This window comes from Marmota flaviventris, chromosome 5 (assembly GCF_047511675.1).
Source record: "Marmota flaviventris isolate mMarFla1 chromosome 5, mMarFla1.hap1, whole genome shotgun sequence".
In the NCBI taxonomy this organism is placed as follows: domain Eukaryota; kingdom Metazoa; phylum Chordata; class Mammalia; order Rodentia; family Sciuridae; genus Marmota; species Marmota flaviventris.
Genome location: NC_092502.1, coordinates 59,094,595 through 59,117,328, shown reverse-complemented (window position 1 = coordinate 59,117,328; position 22,734 = coordinate 59,094,595). Strand labels below are relative to the sequence as shown.

Genomic DNA, 22,734 nt, shown 5'->3' with positions numbered 1-22,734 from the left:
GGACTGGGGTTGTGGCTCAGTGGTAGAGCGCTTGCCTAACATTTGTAAGGCCCTGGGTTCCATCCTCAACACCACATATAAATAAAGTTAAAAATTTCATTGGCAACTAAAATATATTTTTTAAAAAAAGATTATTGATACTTAGACATAGACTTTATATCTGCAACCTTGCTCAACTCACTGAGTTTTGGAAGAATTATCTGTACAAACCATGCTTCATGTATATAAAATCAGCTAGGTTTCTTCCTAAAAAATCTGAATGATTTCATTTATTTTCTTTTCTATTGTGCTGGACCTTAATTACAGAGATTAATAGGGACAATGCCATCATTGCTCTGTTCCTGATCTTAATGGAAAATACTGGGTACTTTAGAATTAAGTGGTATGCTACCTCATCTATGGTTTTCATATGTACCCTTAGTGAAGTTAAGAAAATGCTTTCTATTCCTAGTTTTTTGACAGTTTTTATCATGAAGTTACATTTTGTCGAATTATTCATCTGTATCTACTAAGATGAATATTTTTTTCTCTGTCATTCTGATTGCATGGTTAATTACACATATTTTCAAGTGTCAATACAACCATAAATTATTGGGATAAATGATTTCATCCATTTATTTATAGCTTTTTCACTCCTGTTACTAAAAGACTTGATCAGAACAATTTTAGAAGAGGATTATTTGGGGGTTCACTGTTTCAGAGGTCTCAGTCCTTAAATAGTTGGCTCCATTCCTTGGTGCTTGAGGTGAGGCAGAATCTCATGGCAGAAAAATGTGGTAGAGGGGAGTGGTTCTTATGATGATTAGAGAGAGAGGGAGGGAGGGAGGGAGGGAGAGAGAGAGAGAGATTCCATTTGCCAGATACAAAATATATACCAGATATAAAATATATACCCCTAAGGCATGACCCCAGGAACCCACCTCCCCCAATCACACCCTATCTGCCTTTAAAAAATTGAACAGTGAGGTACTATATACAAAACTTAACTGATTCATTCATAAATGATCATTGTTGTTTACAGTTGTGTTACTGTCATTGTTGCTATCATCAGAGAGATATATCATCCTCTAGAATACAAAAACCAGAACAAGATTAATTCCAAGATGCCAGAGCTTTCCAACAACAGAAATTTCCAAAAATAAAATGAGAAGGTGAAATTAGTAAGTTCCTTTCTTTGTGATTGGGTGATGTCAGGCATATTTTAAAGGAAAGCTCTTTATTGTATGATAAGTTCTTGCTTTAAAATTTTAGGCATATTAACACAAGACAGAAACTAGAAAGAGAAAGACAAATTACATTTCTACCATTTCTCATGTTACTCTTGTACCTATTCCTTGTGAAGTTCTACCCATACCTTAGATCAAAGAATTAAAATAACAGAAGTGTGTTATACATCTCTGATAAATTGAATTTAAAAAAAAAAAAAAATCTTCCCCTTTACTCCTCTCCCCCCTCCCGAGTTCTCAGCTTTCAATTCACCCTCAGATATTACCAGCTGCTTGACTTAGGTGAATTATTTAAGGTCCTGGAACTTTTGCCTTCTTATCTATAAAACTGAGCATATACTTTAGTAGTTTTCTATGAAAATTATCCATACATTGTAACAAAAAATCTGCTTTATAATAGTAGTCAATAAATATCACCTCATATATCTTGTACCTCAACTATTTGTATATTTTTAATCAGTGAAAATATAAACAGTAACATTTCCATTTGCTGATTTTCCTTGATTGAGTGTATAAAGAAAAAGGTGGACATGTTGCTTGGTAACCGGCCTTGTATGTTTGATTAGTGAAATAACCTGTTCCTTTTTCCATTCCTCATATGTATGGCTCTTGTCATTTATGATCTACCACTTCAATGACACAGGAAACTATACTTTTTCATATATGTAAATTTTACTAGCACTTTCAAAATATATGATATAAAGAGTATCATATACATTAAAAGATAAAATAAGCATGTCCATACTCAACTTGTGCTAAGGAAGAAACTGAAATTATAGCATATTATTTTATTAACAACAAAAAAGTTCCCTCCATATCCAACATCCTTTAGAGCCCTCACAATACAACTTTGTTTCTAAAAAGTAGAAATATGTCTTTCAGAAGGTCACTGGTTTTCTAGAAAGTATGTAGCCATACTATGGCCAAAAGAATTTATAAATAAAATTTAGAAACTCTAAAGTACCTTATTATCATTTACTGTTATTATCATGGTTTTATCCAAGTATATTATTATTTTTTTCAAATACCTTTATTTTGTCTATTTATTTTTATGTGGTACTGAGGATTGAACCCAGGACCCAGCATGTGCTAGGCAAGCACTCTACCACAACCTCAGCCCCTAGCCATGTATATTATTGTGTCAGTCTACACTGTTTTCTCTTTCACTTGTATTTTTTTTTTAACTCTCCAGGATTTAATTTACTGAAATGCCTTTCAGAGTAACAGGACCAGGAATGATTATAAGCACTAAGTAGAGGATTGAATGTGTATCTTGTAGAGGAGGAGGTAATGGAAAGAAATGAGAGAAGGATTAAGCAGACAGTTGATTATGCAGTTCCAATATAGAGTCTGATGTATTCTCTTACAAGCCTATGGTGAGTTATTAATAGGTTCAGAACATGAACACGTAAGACCATGTGACCAAAGACCCAAAAATTGGACACTGCACACTTGTGGAGACTCCACAGCCAAAGGAAAGAGCAGCCAAGTTATTAGAACACTTACTAAAATACTACAACTGAGCTAACTATAGGCAAATGCTTTGGAGACCTTTTAAACCATATTAATGTGCAGTGGTAGGCTGTCCCCAAGGGCACTGTAACACGTTATTCCAAAGCATTTCAAATGGAAATAAGGGGTTTCCGTATTTTCAAGCTTAAAACATACTCTAAGTATGCATCACTGGATTTACTTTTCCTCTTTATCTTTCCACCCGCTAACCCCTTTCGTGACTCTACCTTCCTTATAGAAGGCTGTGTTAATTCATACAAACCATGTAAACTCTTGGGCCTGAAAAGAAGACACTACAGAAACTGAAAGTTCAAAACAAACAATCATGGGAATTAAATTAGTATTAATATCTATTTCTAAGCTAATCTACCATTTTACTAGCTAAGACATGGATTTTAAGTAATATGTGTATTTATGTCTGGTCTGTTTTTTTCTGAGTACTCCAAAGCATCTCTCTTGACAGAATTCTTGGACATCACTTTGTCCCATAAAGTTCAGACTAAATATAAGACTTATAGGATAAAAAGTTGACTTAATCCTGACCTAGCATCAACTTCAACAAAATAAATTCAAGCACATTAAAATAAACAACTATAAAGCTTGCCTTTCCTGTGTATATTTCTATATGTTATTACCCAAAATCAGAGACTTGATAGAACTATTTGGATAGCATTCTCTTTCACTTACTAAGCCAAGTTTTTCCAGGACAACAATTGCTACTAAATCCTCATAAATGTTTACTTCCTAAAATGATAGTACATCTACATTTCCTTTCAAGTCATATTTTTTTCAATTCCAAGACATTGTCAATGTCAAGAAATACCTCTCTTGAGAGCTGCTACAATGGGGGAAATTATTTATTGTAATTACTATAGTATTCTCTCTTGTCCATGGTAATACATTCCAAAACTCCTAGAGGATGCCTGAAACCATGAATAGTAGCAAACCCTATTTATACTATGATACAGTTTAATTTACAATTTAGATACAGTATAGGATTAACCAAGATAATTAATAATAAAATAGAACAAGTGTAACAATATACTGTAATAAAATTGACAGCATCATGACTCTTACATTTTGGAACTGTTATGAAGTAAAATAAGGATTACTTACTTGAACACAAGTCCTGTGATTCTGTGGCACTGAATCTAATACACTAGACAGCTATAAAGTCACTAACAGGGTGGGTAAGACATACAGTATAGGTACACTGGACAGAGGTGATGATTTATTTATGTCCTTAGTGTGAGGAAGTGGGACTATAAGAGAATTGATCATACTACTCAGAAAGCTGAACAATGTAAAACTTACAAATTGCTCATTTCTGGAATAATCCATTTAATATTTCATACCAATCAACTACTGGTAATAGAAGTTTCAGAAAGTATAACACTAAATAAAGTGGGAGGCAACAGTCTGGCATAGTATGCATGCCTGTAATCCCAGCAGCTTAGGAGGCTGAGGCAGAAGGATTGCGAATTCAAAGCCAGCCTCAGCAAAAGCAAGGTGCTAAGCAACTCAGTGAGACTTGGTCTCTAAATAAAATACAAAATGTCTGGGGATGTGTCTCAGTGGTCAGGTGTTCCCTGAGTTCAATCCCAGGTACCAAAAAGAAACAAAACAAACAAACAACAACAACACAAAGTGAGACTACTATATATACAGTATCCCTGTCCTTTCCTAGGTTTCTTTATATCATTATTAAATTAATGTCTAATAGATTAACTATCAAAGAGCCTTTATTTCCCCGACTTTTTTTTTCTCAATTGTAACTTCTGCAGTTTGGAGAAATTCTCTCAAAATTCACATTGCCAGAGACAGCACATTGTTTAGTTTTTAGTGAAAGGTCCTATACTGAAATCTGTAGTTCTGTTTAACTAAATACATACAATACTTTTGATAAAGGTTACATTTAGAAAAAAACTAAGTGAATATTTGTAATTGAAACCCACTTCCTAGAAGGATTAATTTGGATTTTTTAGTCTGCCGGTATTTTTTTCTGCTTGATTTGAACTTTCACCCTCATGGTCTTTTGTCACATCTCTGGGTCAAATGAAACATTCATGGAGTTTAATGCCTGGGTTCCTGTCCAGATACTGTGAAGACACTAAGTGTGTCACTTCCTGCTTTGTGTACCTTATTTGTATACCTCCAAGTCAGTATCTTGGTTATTCAATTCTCATGAATCCTTTAAGAATTTTAAATAGTGTCAATGGTTTGAAATTGATCATTTTAAGTATATCAGGTATCAGGAGCTAATTTCATTCCTTGTTAATCATTAGGGTGTTCACAAATATCCCTTAATGATTGTTCCAATAATAATCCTTTTCAGAGAAACCAAAAAGTTTTGAGTTGTTTGAGATAAGAACTCTACCAAAATTGAATCTTACATTCAGCATAATCCCTACCAATGTTCTACCAGATACTTTGCAGATATTGACAATCTGATTCTAAAATTTATATACAAATGCAAAGGACTCAGAGTAGCCAAAGCAATTCTGAAAAAGAAAACCAAATTGAAGAATTCAAATTTCCCAAATTAAAAACATTATAGCACTACATATGTCAGGCTAACTTATGTATATATGAATATATAAAATATAATTCAAAACAACAGTGCTATTAATTCAAAAATAAATGTTTGAATTTATGATAAATTTGGTTTTAACAAAAGTCCTATAGTATTTTGTGAGAAAAAAATATATTTTTAACAAAAGATGCTGAAATACAATTATGTGTGTATATAAATGCAAAAAGATTAATTTAAACCCTTACACAAAAATAAATCAATCATTGCTTAAATGTAAAAACTGAAATTATAACCTCATCATAGAAAACACAGGACAAAGTCCTTGTGACTTTCAGTTAGACACAGTATTCTTAGGACACCAAAAGCACTATTCCATAAAAAATATGATAAAACTAAATCTATCAAAACTTTAAATGGCTTTAAAAGACACTATAAAGAAAATGAATAGAAACCTGTAGACAAGAAGAAAACTTCAACAAATTATATATCTGATAGTGAATTTACATTCAAAGTACATAAAGATCTCTTAAAACTGAATCTTAGAAAAGAACTAATTAAAAAGTGGACAAAAGATTTTAATAGATATTTCATCAAAGATAATATATCAACAGCTATGATTCGGCCCCTAACAAGGTACTCAATAGAGTTATTCACTAAGGAAACACAAATTAAAACCACAGTTAGATAGGACTGCATGCATAGAAACATACAATAATAAAAAAGAGACAACAATTAAGTATTGTGGAGGCTGTGGAGAACTTGAACTCTCATACATCACTGGTGTGAATACAAAAAGCTGCAGTGTTTTAGAAAACAGCTTGGCAGTTTCTTAAAATACTAAACACAAATTTAACATATGACCATAATTCCACTCCTATATATCTACTCCAGAAGAACAGAAATATATATGTACACAAAGACCTGTATGCAAAGGTTTATACTAGCATTATTCATAATGGCCAAAACATGGAAGTAAGCCAAATGTCCATTAACTGATAAATGGATAAACAAAATGTGGTACTTCCAGCCAATGGACTAACATTGGTCAAGAAAAATAGAACACACTGCTGACACATGATACCACATGGATGAAACCCCAAGGCATAAGTGAATGAAGTCAGATGAAACAAAAGACCAAATTTTGTGTGATTCCATTTGTATGAAATGTAATAGTTTTCTATGTGGCCAGAAAATGGAGAATTGGTTACTTGAGGCTAGGGGTGAAAACAGTGACTGCAAAGGGGTGTAATGGATTCTTTGAGTTGATAGAAAATATCCAAAAACTGATATGTGCACAATTCCATAAGTGTACAACTTGAGCTATACACTTGGATGTTAAGACATGTAAATTGTAACTGAAAAAAAGGATATTAGAAAAAAAGCACTCACAATATCCTTTTCAAATTGTTACATTTTAAGTAATGATTTACCCCAGAAAAATTAATTTGACATATCCATGAATGTATCTTACTAATGAGAAATAATTAGGCTGCATTTAGAAAAATTTCTATCTTAAGATATCAACATAATTTTAGAACATTATTAAATGGAACCACCTATCTTAAAATTCACGTTGAACCACCAATGAAATTCCAATTGAAAATCTCTATAGAGGAATTATCTGTTAGTGAACAAAATGGGGCACTAAATAATTTAACTTTAAAAAGGTAACTATTTCCAAAATAAATTACTGTAACTTTATACTGAGTTAATTAGGTTTATACAGGATTTGTATTCTCATAATACATTACTCAGTTTCTATCTTGATGTTGTAAAATTTTTGAAAGTCTGTTTATTTTGCAAGGATACAAACAAGAGTCAGACAACACCATGAAGTCCCCAGACATACTTATTATACATAAGTTCCTCTGTTAATAATTTATTTGCTTATCTATAAGTTGAACAGGCTAAAATATTTGCTAATAACATAATAATGTTAAAATAAAGGTACCTGGAACATTTTAGTTGCTGTTATATAAATTCAAATCCAAGTTATCATGGAGATAAACCAAATGCACTAATTTGACTAGCTAATATAAAGGTATGCCTGTCTCCTTTCCTTAGCATTTTAATTCTTTTGATTGTTAATTCCAATGAGTTTTACAGGAATCTTGACATCCTGTCTTAGAATGCGAATCAGTAGACAAGACCTGTCATTTCCTTTCTGTTGTTTGAGATGGTTCATTATTTAATTCTTATACATTTCCAACAACCTCTTAACCTGAGCACACTGCATTGACATTCTAGATAAGGTGCCATAAGAGCTTACAATTTTGCCTTCACAACTCATTTTCAAATATTTCTCTACAATGTGCCTCAGTCTTCATTTATTTACATCTGAACTTGGTGTTACAGTAGGTTTTGTTAATATAAAGACATTTCATCCTTTGTTTCTGATAAATTTTAGTTTATTAAAATAACTATTGTGAAACAGCTGGAGTAAACCTCCTGCTATGTTACTCATAGAACTGTTGATGATGATTTGAAATAATTTAGTTCTATTTACTTCCAGATTTTAGAATGGAAAGCACAGTTTAACTCCCGTCTTGCTTTCCCTCTGAAGAGTAGATAAACAGTTATACTGGCTGTATTATCCCATTCTATTGCCACCCAACTAGTTCATATTTATAGTCTATGGATGAATAATTTGAAATCTATGAAATTTCTTTCTAGCTCAATAACATATGAGTGGATTCTGGGGAGGATGTTAAAAGGTAAGATAGGAGGTATACAAGTGTACTATAACTAGAGCCGAGGGGGGGAGGAGAGAGGAGGGAGGGAGGGAAGAGGGTGGCAGGGGACATGGGGGAGGGGGAGCATCAAAAATCCATGCAAGATTGCAAGATCTATAGGTGTGTAGAGTCTGGAGGATGCAAAAATGCCCCTTAAAATCCTGCGTTCTGTAGTTTTCTGAACCACTGGAATGGCTGACCTCCCATTTTTAGCTTGCCTGAGAACTTTAGGAGATTCTTTTTAAATACATTCTTAGAATTGAGGTTCACTCTGGAATTCTGATTTTAATGGAAAATATCCAACTAATCTCTACCTCAGCAAACCCCTACCTCCCCTGCACCCTACTTCCATGTTTTTGACACAGGTGTCTACATAGCATAGTTTAACAAACAGGGCATCAAGCCTGTCCAAATGGTGCCAATGTAAGCACACTCTTCAAGTGGTCATTTATTTTAGGTACAGCCAGGCTGAGGCAAAGGTACTAAAAACATTCCTGGGCAAACATCCTTATATTGGAACTCTGAATGTGCTTATGAAGAAAAACTATGTTTAGATATCTACAGACATCTCTTCCTTTCCTTCCAACCCCATCCCTTCTCTCAGTGGAGAGCAACGGGAAAGCAGAATAATTTAATAGGGACAAAACTGGACTTCATTCATCAGCTTCATTCCCTCATGATCTGAGTTAAAGGTTAAATAGTTAATTTATTGCAGATATATGCATATTAATTAGGAGATAAAATTAAGTTTCACTTTCTGGAAAAGGCAAATACTAAACTATATAATACCCAAGGGTTTTCCCAACACCACCATGAAATAATTCTGTAAGCTATCTGGGTAGCATTAGAATGGCTGCGATCCCATTTTCTCACTTCCCTCAGTCTAGGGTTTGGCATTGGAATAAAGATGAGATGGAGACAAGATGATGTGCTCACTATAGCTGCACCCTAAATGAACTCTGCATCAAATTATGGTCCTTGCATGTGTGCTTATAAAGATAAGGTAACCTTAAAATTTCTTTTCAGGAAATCTCCCAAATAATTTCAAGAGGGACTACTGGTTCTCCCATTGTTCCAAAATATATCAGAAATTCTTCTCTAATTTAACTTTCCCATATGAACCTGGAATTTCTCTGATTATCCTTTACTTAGCAAATACAAAGACGTGAAATTATCTGGAATAAAAATGTAACTGAAATTAAATGGAAACATTCAATTGGACATGAGCTCAACATCAATGTGCTTTATCAAAAAATATTTTCTGACTCCTACAAAGATTTTCTTATTTGAAAAGTATGCTTGTTTATGATTTAGCTAATAAACTTTAAATAAGTAAGCATATTATTTATATTAAATAAATAAACTTGTTTTTGTAAAATTGGACAAGCAACTGAAACATAGATTGATAGATGACTAGATGATTTATTAACTTTTAATGCAGAAAGGAGCTTATTCAGAATACATGGCTATTCTGTTTATCAGAATACATTATATAACTTCCCTAAGTAAGACTGGAGTATGCTCATGAGGTTCCACTTTCATTACAGAAGCTTCCCCTCTGTGTCACTCTAAATATGCCATTCTAAAAGTTGATCTGGAAAACTATGAAATGTCTTAAAGATATACTCACTGAAAGACCAGTTATTTCATAAATAGCCATTGAACATTTACTAAAAGAACTATGATGAACATAGAAGGCTAGAACAATGGTTTGAAACATAAATACCTTAAAGCAAGTAATTATATCTCTTTTTGTTCTCTGGGCTCCAGCACAATATATAGATGTAACTAGTTTACTACTGATGATGCTCTAAATGCTGCAATAAATAGCTTATACATAAATCTTTTTCATATATATGTTTGTTCCTCTAAAGTTGATTTTTACAAGTAGAACTGCTAAACATACCAATAAGTACATTTAAATTTTCAATAGAGAATATAAAAGAGTCCCAATTTGCTTTCTGTTAACATGTAAGATTAAGTGTTCTCCAAGTATGTCCACTGGATATTCTCAATCTGCATAATTTGTGCCAATCTAATGAACCAAAAATTATGTTTGAGAAAATGTGCTTTCTTTAGCTTACTAATAATCTGGGAAAAAATGTAAAAATACATTTAAAATTTCCATTTACTTTTCATCATAAACACTAAAAAGTTAATAGTGTTTATCACTGAATGGTAAGATTATAGATGACATATATTTTGCAATTTTTCTATATTCAGCATGCATTACTTTGTAGTTGGTGTTTATCTTCTTTTAAAATACTAATGTATAAAGAGTGCTGGAATTAAAAATGAAGATAAGCAAAAATCTAATAAAAATGAGTAAATGACAGGAAGACAAATTCTGCAAATGATTTTATGGTTTCCATTTGGAAAGTCCCCCAATATGTTAAAGGCATGTCTCCAGTGCAACAATGTTCAGAGGTGGGGCTCTGGTGAAGTGCTTGGATCATGAAGGCTCTAACCTCATCAGTGAATTCTTCCATTGGTAGGTTTATAATTTTGTGACATTATTGGGAGGCAGTGGACACTGTAGGAGGTGAGGCCTAGATGAAAGAAGTGGGTCACTAGGGCATGACCTGGAAAGATTTACCTTGTCCCTGGTCATCTTCCCTGTGACTCCCATGTGTGATATCTCTCTCTCTCTCTCTCTCTCTCTCTCTCTCTCTCTCTCTCTTCCCCACTAACTGCCATGAAACAAATAGCTTTCCTCTCATGCTCTTTCACCATGTTTTGGCCTTGCCACAGGTCTAAAAGCAACAGAGTCAGTTGACCATGAACTGAAACTCCTGAAAGCATGAGCCAAACTAAATCCTTTCTCCTTTAAGTTGTTTTTCTCAGGCATTTGATCACAGTGTCTAAAAAGCTGATTAATACAACAAGAAAGGAAATGAGAATAAAAAGCTCAAGAAATATGAAGACATTCAACCTCACCAGTAACAACCAAACAAAATGTAAATTAAAGTTACCCTCAGATAACATTTGGCCTATTAGATTTGATAAAGATCAACCTTTTTAATAACACTAACACTTGCCATCACAAAAAGATTCATTCTCATAATCTGCTGACGTGAGAGCATAAAGTGGCACCAGACCCCATGGCATGAAATCAGGCAGTACCAATACACATACTGTTTGATAAAAATTACATAGATAAGGTGCCATGTCTAAAGAATTTTATATAAATTTAGCAGTGTTCATAATAGGAGAATATTAGAATTAAATGTTCATTAACACCAAATAGAATTAAGTAAATTATGACACATGCTGAGATTGGATAAAACAGTACTACTGGAAGAGGGGAAAATCTTCATGCATTTGTGATCTAAGGGGATGTGTGTATGTGTGTCTATATGTGCATTAACAGTGTGAAATTTTTTAAAGCTATGAATTTATATATGCATATTTGTTAAGGCATTAACTATCTCTGGATCAACATGCTAGAATTGGACAAACCTGGTTATTCTTAGAACACAACACTGAGTAATTAATGATGAACAGGTGTTGACAGAGACTACTCGTTGCATCCATTTTTAGAGGTTTATGTATGATAAACTTGGAGTCCTTAAAATTTTGAAAATAATTTCATTTCGGCCTCAGGATTGAATGGTAGTCAAGTTCCATCCAGGATTGAAAATCACTTCTTTGAACTCTGGAGATAGTTGATGCTCCAGTTATCCAGTTGACTCGATCCTCAAAAGTCAACCAACATTATAGATAATCTCTCATTATTAAGCTGATAGGGTTCTCTCTTTGTCTTTGATTTCCTATTATTCTGCCACAGTTTCAAAATTTGGATCTCTATTTGCAACATGCTGAGTTTGGAAACTGATCAATCATTCTGAAGGTTTATATCTCATCTCTGACAAATTGATGCTGTTACCAAAAAAAAAAGTATCAATCTCTACCTAACCCATATTGGCTGTATCAACTAATTCAACTCAAATCATTTAATTAAATACTCTACACTCTACCTGAAAAATAAGACAATGAAGCCTGCAGCATGTCAAACACTCATGAGTAGCAGCCTCTTCCCTGGTCTTATTGCATGCATTATTCCTACCACTGAGCCTGAATATTTACCAACACTCAGCTATATTCGTTTGAGTGTATCAAGGCACAACATTTTTTAATTACATAATCAAACACTAAATTCTAAAGCAAGTAAAATAGGAGTGCAAAATACATCTTTGTTTCTATGAAAATTTGGGGAAAATAAGAAAAAGTTGTGAAAAATTGCTGTAATTTTATTTGAGACTAGGCACCAAGAAACAACTGGAAAATCTTCAAAATTCAGTATTCTATACATAAACTGCTTTGCATTTTTCTAAAATTTTTCATGTCAAGTAGAGAGACCCATATTGGAAATTGGTTTTAGTATACACTGAGTAAGGCTCACCTGGAACACCATCTATCTAACCTGGCCTCATATCCTAAACTTAGTCAATCTAGGAGGTATACTACTACATGCATTTAAAAATTTTACCTTTACCTGATTTTTCAAAAAGCATTAACTATTAGAGAAATTTTGGATCTTGACCTATAAATCATAGATCACCAATGTTCTTTCACACTTTGTATCCATTTGCCCTTTGTCTTATGTTCTGAATTAATTTCTGGATTTGATCTTCTAGGTCACAAATTTACCTATCAGTTCATCTATAAAACTTTAATTCTAATATTCATGCAATTTTAATTTCCTGGTATCAAAACATTTTTGTGGATAGCAATTTGTTAGGTTTTAATTTTTTTCCATGAACATATATTGGTTCTTCCTCTTCTGAGCACTACTGTCTTGTTATAGCATTTTACTTAGCCTATTAATTTTGTTGCCTCATGTAATAATTAACCAGTATTTGCTGACTATCTTTTATATGATTTATATTCTTAAAAGTGTTCTTGGCTGTTAGCTCATCCATTTTTTTATCAATTGTTTATTTATTTATTTTGGCTTCTAGCTCACCTATCTGTTGTGTCTCGTTCAGATTACTCAACTCCACTCTAGTTATTTAGAGTCAGATAGGACCATTCATTGAGACATCATTCAAGGAGACAATAGCTCATTCTTTGAGAATGGAGACTCTATACACCCTGGGTGTCACCAATATGACCAGGAAAGCCCTGCCTCTATTCTCTCTTCTTTTGCCTACAGACACATACATGTGGCTTTCAATAACTACTTGGCATAATTGGATGTCAGAAAAGGCAAATTCCACTGTGGCTATGTGGTTCCATTCTGCTTCTGCATTCTCTTTCCTTGAATGTACAGCAGCATTTTGGCACAGCTCCCGTCACACACAGATGTTTTCTTATGTCTGTATGCTTTGTGTTAATCCCACCAAACTATTTTCAGTTTTTCAGGAGATATTCAAAATGTCTGATGTATTCATGGCATTCTCTTATAGTAGTGTTTTAGATTTGTCCAGAATATTTTTCTATCATTTCTAAAACATGGCTTGAATGAAGACCATACATGTATGCAGTCAATCAGTCATTTTCACCTTTTCGTTTAGATGTGAATTTCATTTGTTCTCCTTGTTATTTACTTGTCTTCCCCCATCCCTGCCCTGACACTTGCCTTCACATTGGTTTTTGCCACAGTGACGTCCAAAGTGGAGGTCCTAAAATATTAAATTCTTCAAAACATGCCACAGCATAGAGTACTTTGATTCAGGTAAAAGGGTAAATTGCAGCCTGGCATGGTGGCACACACCTGTAATCTCACCAATTTAGGAAGCTGAGGCAGGAGGATTGCAAGTTCAAAGCCATCCTCAGGAACTTAGCAAGGCCCTAAACAACTTAGCAAGATCTTGTCTCAAGATCTCTTTTATTTAATAAAAAATATTAAATAAATAAAAAGGTCTGGGTATGTGGCTCAGTGGTTAAGTGTCCCTGGGTTAAATCTGAAGGAAGGAAGGAAGGAAGGAAGGAAGGAAGGGAGGGAGGAAGGGAGGGAGGGAGGAAGGAAGGAAGGAAGGGAGGGAGGGAAGGAGGGAGGAAGGAAGGGAGAAAAGGAGGAAGGAAGGGAGGAAGGAAAGACAGGCAGATAGATAAATTGCAAAAGGAAAAAAGGAAGAGACAGAAAAAAAAAAACTGAATTTATACAAGTCTCCATATTCTGTTTAATCAAACTAATCAAAATAATTGCCAAAGTATAAAATTCTAAATTTAAGCAAATAATGTGGTAATAGATGTAGTAGTCACTTCTTATCATCCTCAATAAATAATCTATGCATTCAGTCATAGGCAAAGTAGGTATTGACATATTTTCATTTGGCCCAGAACTTATGTGTGTGTGTGTGTGTGTGTGTGTATTTCTAAGGTATTAAGTTAATTGTGAGCAAACATAATTATTGCACTGTTTCACAGAATTTGCTACATATATATTTTAATTTTTCACAAACTATCATTTAAAATGTAATAAAGTACTTTATGCATTATATATTATTCTTCAGCAACTTTTACTTAATGCCTACTAAAAACTAGACACCTTACAATGTCTTGGAAATTAAAAAAAAAAAAAAAAAGCAACAAGTACTGCCATATCACTGTCCTTACCATTCCTGTGTTTGCACATACCTCAGCCTATTGTATTTCCCTATTTGCATCTGTAACACACAGAGAGAAAGCCAATACTCTAGCAGATAAGACGTTTCAGGCCTGATACCACAGACATTTTAGCATCTTCTGGCCTATGCATGGGATATATACACACTCCTCATCTGTGGGCCCCTAAAGACAGGGCATTCTAGATCCTAATATAGGCTCTAGAATACATTTAAACAATTAATAGGATTCTAACTCCACTGCTTCATTTTTTTAATTCAATCATCTAATTCTCACTTCTTACTTATGGGAGAGGTAAAGAACTTATCAGTATCAGGGAGCAAGCCAACACCAGAGTCCAGATAACAAATCATGTTCTCTCTTTCCTAATCCACCAGCTTATAAGGGGATGGCATGGCAGTCTGGAGTAACAAACCACCCTTCTTGGCTATTTGCCTAACATTTTACTCAAAGTCTGACTGCTATACTGTATTGCTGGCAACATCAGTTTTCCTCAATAACAAAGACTTCCCAGTTCAGGACATACACACATACACACACACACACACACACACACACACACACATATATATGCCTAATAGGAAAAGTGAGCAAAAAGCCAACATGATAAACATGGAGGTATGTCAAACTCCTATTCAGTCTATGAAAAACCTACTCATAACTTTAGCATTGGTCCCTTAAGTATATAGAGAGGGCACATAGCTCATTTGGAAAATCTGACCAATAGTCCATGTTTCAACACAGTGAAATGTTTTATCCCCTATTGCTCTTACTACACCAGGAACTTCCTATATGTAATTATTTAATCCCTAGCCAAAATCTAGTGGACAATGAAATGCCCACAAAATGTTTTCCCCAGTGAAGTGTTCAAACATCAGTTCCACAGAAAACATTTGTAAATGCTTTTCATGTAATTTTTCCATGCCAAATTTTTTCACTTATACTAAAAAATTTCCATAGTTGAATACTCACCATTCTGTGAATCTAGTAAAATATGTACCTATCCAGCAATTTAATCAATTGACTATGGGACCTTAGAGGGACGTGAATAAAAATTTCTAGTTTTGTTTCATTTGGATTTTTAATCATCTTTTTACATTTCATGGCTTTAGTTGTGCTAATATTTTCAGCTTTTCATTGCTATTGGGTTTTTCTCCAAATGAGCAAGTTACTTTCAGATGTGTTCTTGTGGATTTCATCAATGGCCCAGTATGAACAGCAAAGTGAAGCCACAAATCACATGGGCATTTTTGATATTTTATGAGTTTTGCCTTAAACCAAAAGTAAAGGTCACAGTAGTGCGGGTTGTACAACAACATATACTTATTGCCACTGACCTGTGCCTATAAAAGTGGTTCCAGTGGTAAATTTTATTTTATATATATTTTATCCCCTGAACTCCCCCACCCACACACATATACACATACACCAAATAAAGGCCAACTATGGAAGGCAATAATTATGCCAAACCCTGGGTTAAGACACAGGGAGAAAAAACAAACAATGTACATTAAAAGAGTAAGTGGCTTTGACACCTTAGTCCCTACAGCCTCTTAACAAAGCTTTCAACCTTGCCACTTTCCTATGTGAAGTGAAGAAAGAAAAATTGGAGCTATTGTCCAGTAAAATGTAAACCTTAGATGAGAAAATGGTTGGTCATAGACCCATAACCCTTTGACTACTGATTGGACTCCACTGTCATTCATTAGACAACAGTGTCAGGCTTTCAGCTGACTGACTCTGTCTGACAGAAACTGTGAACAGGTGTCTAGTATGGTTGTAGATGTATTTAAATTGTAGACTTGCTGTTCTGACAATTCTGAAGTAGGGCATTAAAAAAGTAAGACAACAGATGAGGAGCTGAGGGTGAGGAGCAAACGCGAAAGAGCTTTAGCAGTGAACAGATTGGTTGATTTCAATCTGCTAAAAAACATCTCATGGTGGGCTTATTTTAGAAACTCGGGAGAAAGAAAGAAGTTGAACACCGGGAAAAAGTAACAAGGAGGCAGAATTTAATATAGTACTCAAAATAAATTTTATAACCATCTAGAAGGAGGCCATTTATATATCCAATAGACTTCTGATTCACTGGTCTACCCTGAAGATGTTCCATTGGAAGCAAAGGATGCAGACACCTGGATGGTGCTGTGTAAGGCAAAATTCATGAGGAATACATTGAAAACGAGGAGGAGGTGCATGCAAATCAGCTTGTTGTATGGAGGGGAAGCAAAGAGGTAGCAGGGAAGGTGGAGAGCTGGGGAGGAAAGGCGCTTACCAGACCACCTCCACAGGTGCTAAAAGAGGCCAGTGAGCCTGGGTGCCGCAGCACCGCCCCGGTGTAAAAGCAGGAGGCATCGGGAGGGGCAGGAGGGCGCGGAGTGGCTGCCCCCGTGGGGCCCGGGCCTGGACTTGGCCGCTGTTCCACAGCGAAGCGCGGAGCCAAGAAGCGTCCATCTCTCCGAAGCAGCAGGTACAGGTCCCGGGAGAAGGCCGGGATCCTCAGCAACACCTCATCGCTGTCTTGTTCGGCTTGCTGGGCTCGAGGAGGGAACGGAGACGGGGACGGGGACGGCCGCGGCTGTGGGACCCGCGGCGGCTGCCACGAGGCCGGGACTCCCGAGGACACGGCGGCAGCACCGTTGGATCCCCGTGGCAGCTCCTGTGATTCCAGCTCCTCGTCCTCCTCACCTCCTGGCGACAACGGAGGTCGGAACTGGGACTCGGACTGACCCTCCGCGGGCTCTATCAGTGGCGCGGGGGCCACGGAGCGCACCTCCCGTGAGCTGCCGGCAGCCTGCCCCCGGGCGCCTCCGCCGCCCCCTATGCCGCGCAACCAGCTTGGGTCCGCGCTGCCCCCGCTGCCGCCCGCTGCATCCACCGGCTCTGGGCGCCAGAGTGCAGGAAATACGACTTCCCACTCCTCGCGGTCAGGGGCGAACTGCAGTCCTGCAGGCAGGGCAGACAGAAGTACCGGACTTAAAGTGCGGCGGTTCCGTAGCACAAGCATTCCCAGACTCAACAATCTGTACTGATACAAGGCGCTCACTTGAAAGGAATGGAGACCACCCGTCTAGCTCCTGAAATGCTCGCAAACCCCGATGCTTTGCAATCAGATTACAGACCCCAGCATTTTCAGAATGAAAGTACGATGATGCAGGGGTGAGAGAGGGAGTGGGCCAGCAAAGTTTGATGACCGCTGTTGATGAAAATCAGTGCAAAGAATCCAGCACAATTTAAGTGATTTCTAAAGTATATGACAGAGCATACTTCTCAAATTTTCTCCAGGCGCTGTAAATGTACCTTTGCAAACATTACTACTCTAGAGGGTATTGCTCATTTCACAGATGGTTAAAGTGAGGTTGGGAGAAGTGAGCTTCGCTTCCTAGTTTGACCCCTCATAGGCATCAGCACGCTTATTTTTATTGCTACCCATTGAGCTCTGCTCACCGTGCACCAGTTGCACCAACTCTGCCCTCCCGTGTTTTCTTGATCTCCACTGGGGAAGTTGGAAAGGAAGCTGGAAACTCAAGGAACACCTTACCTGAAACCATCTCATTCGATAGGAACCCCAGATGGTAAAGGAGGAAGCAGCAACAGATGTGAGTCAGGCGCATCTCGTGGCTTTTCCTCTACCGCGCGAGCGCGGCCGCAGCTTCTCGCCCCGCGCGCGCCTCCTGCGCGATCCACCGCGGGCGCAGACGCCTCCCCGGAGCTCTAGGAGGCCAGGCGGCGAATTTGCCCAGGCCCTTTGTCTGCCGGGGGTGGGGGGTGGGGGGGCAGGCTGTGTGACTCCCGGAGGCCGCCAGAGCACGGGCGGGGGTGGGGTGGGGGAGGAGCGGGGGAGGCAGCGCTGCGGCCCCGCAGCGCCCCGGCTCCCTGGCGAATTAGGTGATGAGTCTAGTTTCTGTGTTCTGAACGCTGCAGGGATTTCCAAGGCCGAGCGGGCTACAGTCGGAGTCCTACAGGACCTACGCACAGTCGGCCAAGAGCCGAGAGGCGCAGGGCGTGCTGTGCTGCCTCAGGGACAAGAGGAGGACTGCCCGTGCGGGCAGGAGCGCTGTGTTGTCCGAGCCGAGGCTCTCTGCCGGCACCCGCGCGGAACAGGAGGATGGTGCCCCAGTCTCAGCAACTTGGTGTGCCAAGCTCCACACACTCCTGGGAACACCAGCTTAAGGCTCTATCCCGCACCCGCGCGGGAAAGAATGAATGAGGAGTAAAGTGAGAAAGACATGATTCGCAAAGTGGTGTGTAGAGGAGAAAGACATCTAGCAGATCCGACAGCAATAGAGGATCAGGGGGTGCCCGCCAGGCGTGACGTTGCGGGACAAAGGTCCCAGAACACCGCACACGTGCTCAAACGCCGGGTTGGGGTAGCTTGGGGACCCAAATTCCCTCTCCTGACTTCTGATTGGCCATTCCAGAAGGCCCGATTTGCATCCCCACCTTCTGCTCTTAACCCCTTCCACAGTGGAGGCATGTGCAGGTAGCAAAGCTTTCTTTTACCACCCGTTTACTCAAGCTCCTCCTTTTGTCCATTTCTTCCCCCAGTTGCACAACACACAAAGCAAAACTTAATGCAGACCTGAGCACAGAGCTCAAAGGTCTTTGATTTGTCTTCCCACCTTTGTCTCTTGTAATTTGTTAGATAATGTAATTTGTAAAGGAGTGTGCTTCAAAGGTTCCCAGGACAGTCATTATCCTGACTACCCTGACATCCTGACATTTCAGAGCTCTTTATCCCAATCCCACCTATCTTCTGCTGCTCATTCATCAGTGCTCCTGTCCCACCCACCATCCTTCTCTCTCTTTCCTATCATACACACATAGTCCTTCCTAATAGGAGTAAGACTAAGGAAATCAATTTTAAATATTATGTTCTACGTCCTTGAATGTAGCCGGAAGCCATGGGATCGTGAAACTGTGGATTGGTCCTGCAGCTTGGGAGAGGAGCCCGAGTCCCACAGCCACTGCCCCTGCCTGTTTGTACCTTAGGCCTTTTCACTATATCTGAACAAATATATAGTTTCTGACACTATTTTTATACTAGGACGAGGGAGTCACTGTGTACCTCATGTTTAGCTTTGTAATCTTGGTCACTGTCCTCTCCCACCCCTGAGCCACCCAGTGGCTCTTCTGTGCCACTCACCACCTCTGGCAGCTGTGAGGCCACCAGCCGGCCAGGGAGGCTCCTGCACTGTGCAGACCCTCCCATCTGCTTCCTCGAGTTGCCCTGCTTTGCAAAATAAAGAATGAACTGGTAAAAAAAAAATATATATATATTATGTTCTAAAGATCCCAGGCCAGGTGAGATTATTTTCCTTGTGGTACTTTATTTTGTGCACAATAATGTGTTTTTGTCCTCTTTGACGATAATTAAACCCCAAATATCCCTCTTCCTTTTTTACAGTTCCATACTTCTCAGCTACATCAAACCTTTTACTTCAGACTCAAGAATAATTGATCTAACATGTCATTTGAATCCACTGCACTAGGTCAGACACCTAGAAATGAGAGTTAATGCAAATCTTTTTTTTTTTTTTTTAATTCCAGCGTAGAGTTTGGTTCCCCACATTCTTTGTTGTTTTACCTTCAGTTCCTGGTGTCAAAGGTGACTACTATGCCTTTAAGGGAGGCAGATGATCTTATTTCAAAGGAAAGCCATTGTTTGAATAAGCTGGGTCCTAGAATACTTTCTTTGAGTTGTCCAGAGTTTAAAAACAAACACAAAGGAACTCTAGGTGAGTTTGTCAAGATTATTCTGTCTCCAGTACTTGCCTTGTTAAATCTGTAAACCTGGAATAACTGGAGTGTAGGTTTCCAGATGCTAAAGAAATACCTGGGTTACTTAGGAACCTACATACTTCTTCATGGACTCAATTGTACAGACTTAACCATAAACAAAAATCAGAGGCAGTTCATTATAAAGAAGTATAACAAAATCTTAAAATCAAGAGCTAGTTTCAATAAAACACCTGCACACCTGCACACCTGCACCAGAATATGTCTTAAATAAGGTGTTTCTCACATATATTTTAACAACCACCAAATAGGAGTAAAGATGGAGAAGAAATGCATATTAATTTGTATATATTGGCATAAATTTGAGATGCACAATTAAGATAAATATACTTAAAATCACAGGTTTCCAATGTTAAGTTCCCATCCTTCTTTTTTGTTGTTGTTTTTATTTTTTCCCCTAATAATGCATAATCCCTACCTGTCCTTCATGGTAGAGGTTAATCATTAGGTTAATCATTTCAGAAGGGTTTGCCTGATTCTCTGTTATTCACTCTTCCTTTTGTTAGAAATATTCTTATAATTCATTTCAAAGACTTTTATATTCCATTTGAGTTGAAATGATTTGGGTACTATTTCTCTCACAAGACTATCAACATTTTGAAAGTTAGAGTGATTTTTTTTACAACATGTTTTTTCATAGTCTATCACTCTGCCTAATTCACTAAGTATGTGTAGAAATTCTCAGGGAATTCTCTAAGATACTTTAGAAAGTGATAGAAAATTGTTTTCTTCATGGTATTTTACACCAATTACGATCTCTCAATCCAGAGGTACAACAGTAACACTGCACTGATCAGCCACTACCAAGATAATTTATCTGGCTAACAGAATAAGCCTATGAGATACATGACATGTAGAAAAGATCTGTGCCCTTAACTAGAGGAGACTTAGATGTACAAACAAGGCATTGGTTACAATAGCTTTAAGTATGTATGTATGTGAGGGAATGAACTAAACCTGATTCGGTGATGAGTAGATCATGTGTGGTCAAGTGGGGGAGAAAAGGCAGAACTGTGTTGTATGTGTGCCTTACCAATCTTGGAGCAGAAGAAAAAAAATGCAGCTGAGGGGGAAAAAAATGTGCTGGTTGAGAAGAAACAGGTCACTACATATGTCACCAGATGGTAGCTAGCATCAACTAAGCACTGCTTTTGTGTTCTCAGAGCAAGGGCAGAAGGAAAAGCAGTGAATGACAAAGCATCAGAGTAAGTGGAACCAACTGTTCTTATGTACAAGGTGTTCACATGTTGGATTTCATAACCCAGTCTGTTCTACATTGAAAGTCAGCTTTGATGCCTCCAACCATTTCTTATTCTCTTCACTCATTGGCATTGAAACTCTTACAACATAAAACTAATCTTAAAACCTTCCTCCCCCAAAAAATGTTTAAGAAAATAAGTTTAAGAAAATACAAAGAACCCTTTCATTGAGTTACATGAGGATATCAACTCTTGTTAAAATTCACATTTAAATTGAGATCAAGGCTTAAGCTAGTTCTGGCCATAATGGAATAACAGGGATCAGATTTTAACTTTTACCACATGCAATTAGAAAGCAGACAAAATGTGTAAAATACTATTCAGACATTGGGTAACAGTCATGTTAGAGTTGTGACCCATGAGAGAAGATAAGTAAATTAAATAATAAGTTTAATTTCCCCAGCTTACTACCCGGAGGAAGTTCCAGATCTCAGCATAAGGGAGGAAAAACCAGAGCCCTAAGAGCTGGCTGAGTTGAGAACACAGAGTGAGGTGTCTAGAATTTACAAAGCAGGATACCAAAGAGGAGGGTACTGCACAGTGTGTGTATCAGTTATCTATTGCTGAATGAAAATCTTGGCAGTTTAAAACAATAGTTATCATCTCACATAGTTTCTGAGGGTCAGGAATCCAGGAGTGCCTAAGCTGAGTATTTCTGATTCAGGGTTTTCAATAAGGTTGTAGTCCAACACTGGCCAGGCATATAACTTCAGACAGCTTAACTGAAGGCAGAGGCGCTCCTCTCAGAATCTGCAGGAAGCTCAGAAATTTGCTACATGAACCTCTCCATAGGGTCATTCACTATTTATATTCCTCCAGAGCAGGTGATCTGAGAGAGAAAAGACCACCCAAGATAGAAACTACGGTCTTTGTATAATCTCAAAAATGACATACCATCACTTCTGCCATCTTCTCTTTGTATAAAGGAACTTACTAGGTTCAGCTCACACTCAAAGAAGACATATTAAAGAATTTGTGGATATATTTTTTAAATCATCACTGTTTGCCACCTGGTGATCCATAAATTATTTATATTCCCTCCAAACTTCCCAAAGCCTTCAAAAGTTTCATACTATTAAAACATCAGCTCAAAGTCTAGAATC

The 22,734-nt window shown here is 37.5% G+C and overlaps 1 protein-coding gene across 1 annotated transcript in view; it reads right to left on the bottom strand.

Annotated features, from left to right (window-relative positions):
* Adamts19 (ADAM metallopeptidase with thrombospondin type 1 motif 19) overlaps positions 1–18,193 on the bottom strand; it is a 258,371-nt gene extending 240,178 nt beyond the window's left edge. The window contains exons 1-2 of the mRNA XM_027949358.3: positions 18,115–18,193; positions 16,849–17,519 (exon numbers count right to left, since the gene is read on the bottom strand). Coding sequence (XP_027805159.2) covers positions 16,849–17,519; positions 18,115–18,187 — 744 coding nt within the window. The 5' untranslated portion in view covers positions 18,188–18,193. The remainder of the gene's footprint in view (positions 1–16,848; positions 17,520–18,114) is intronic.
* Positions 18,194–22,734: the final 4,541 nt, after the last annotated feature.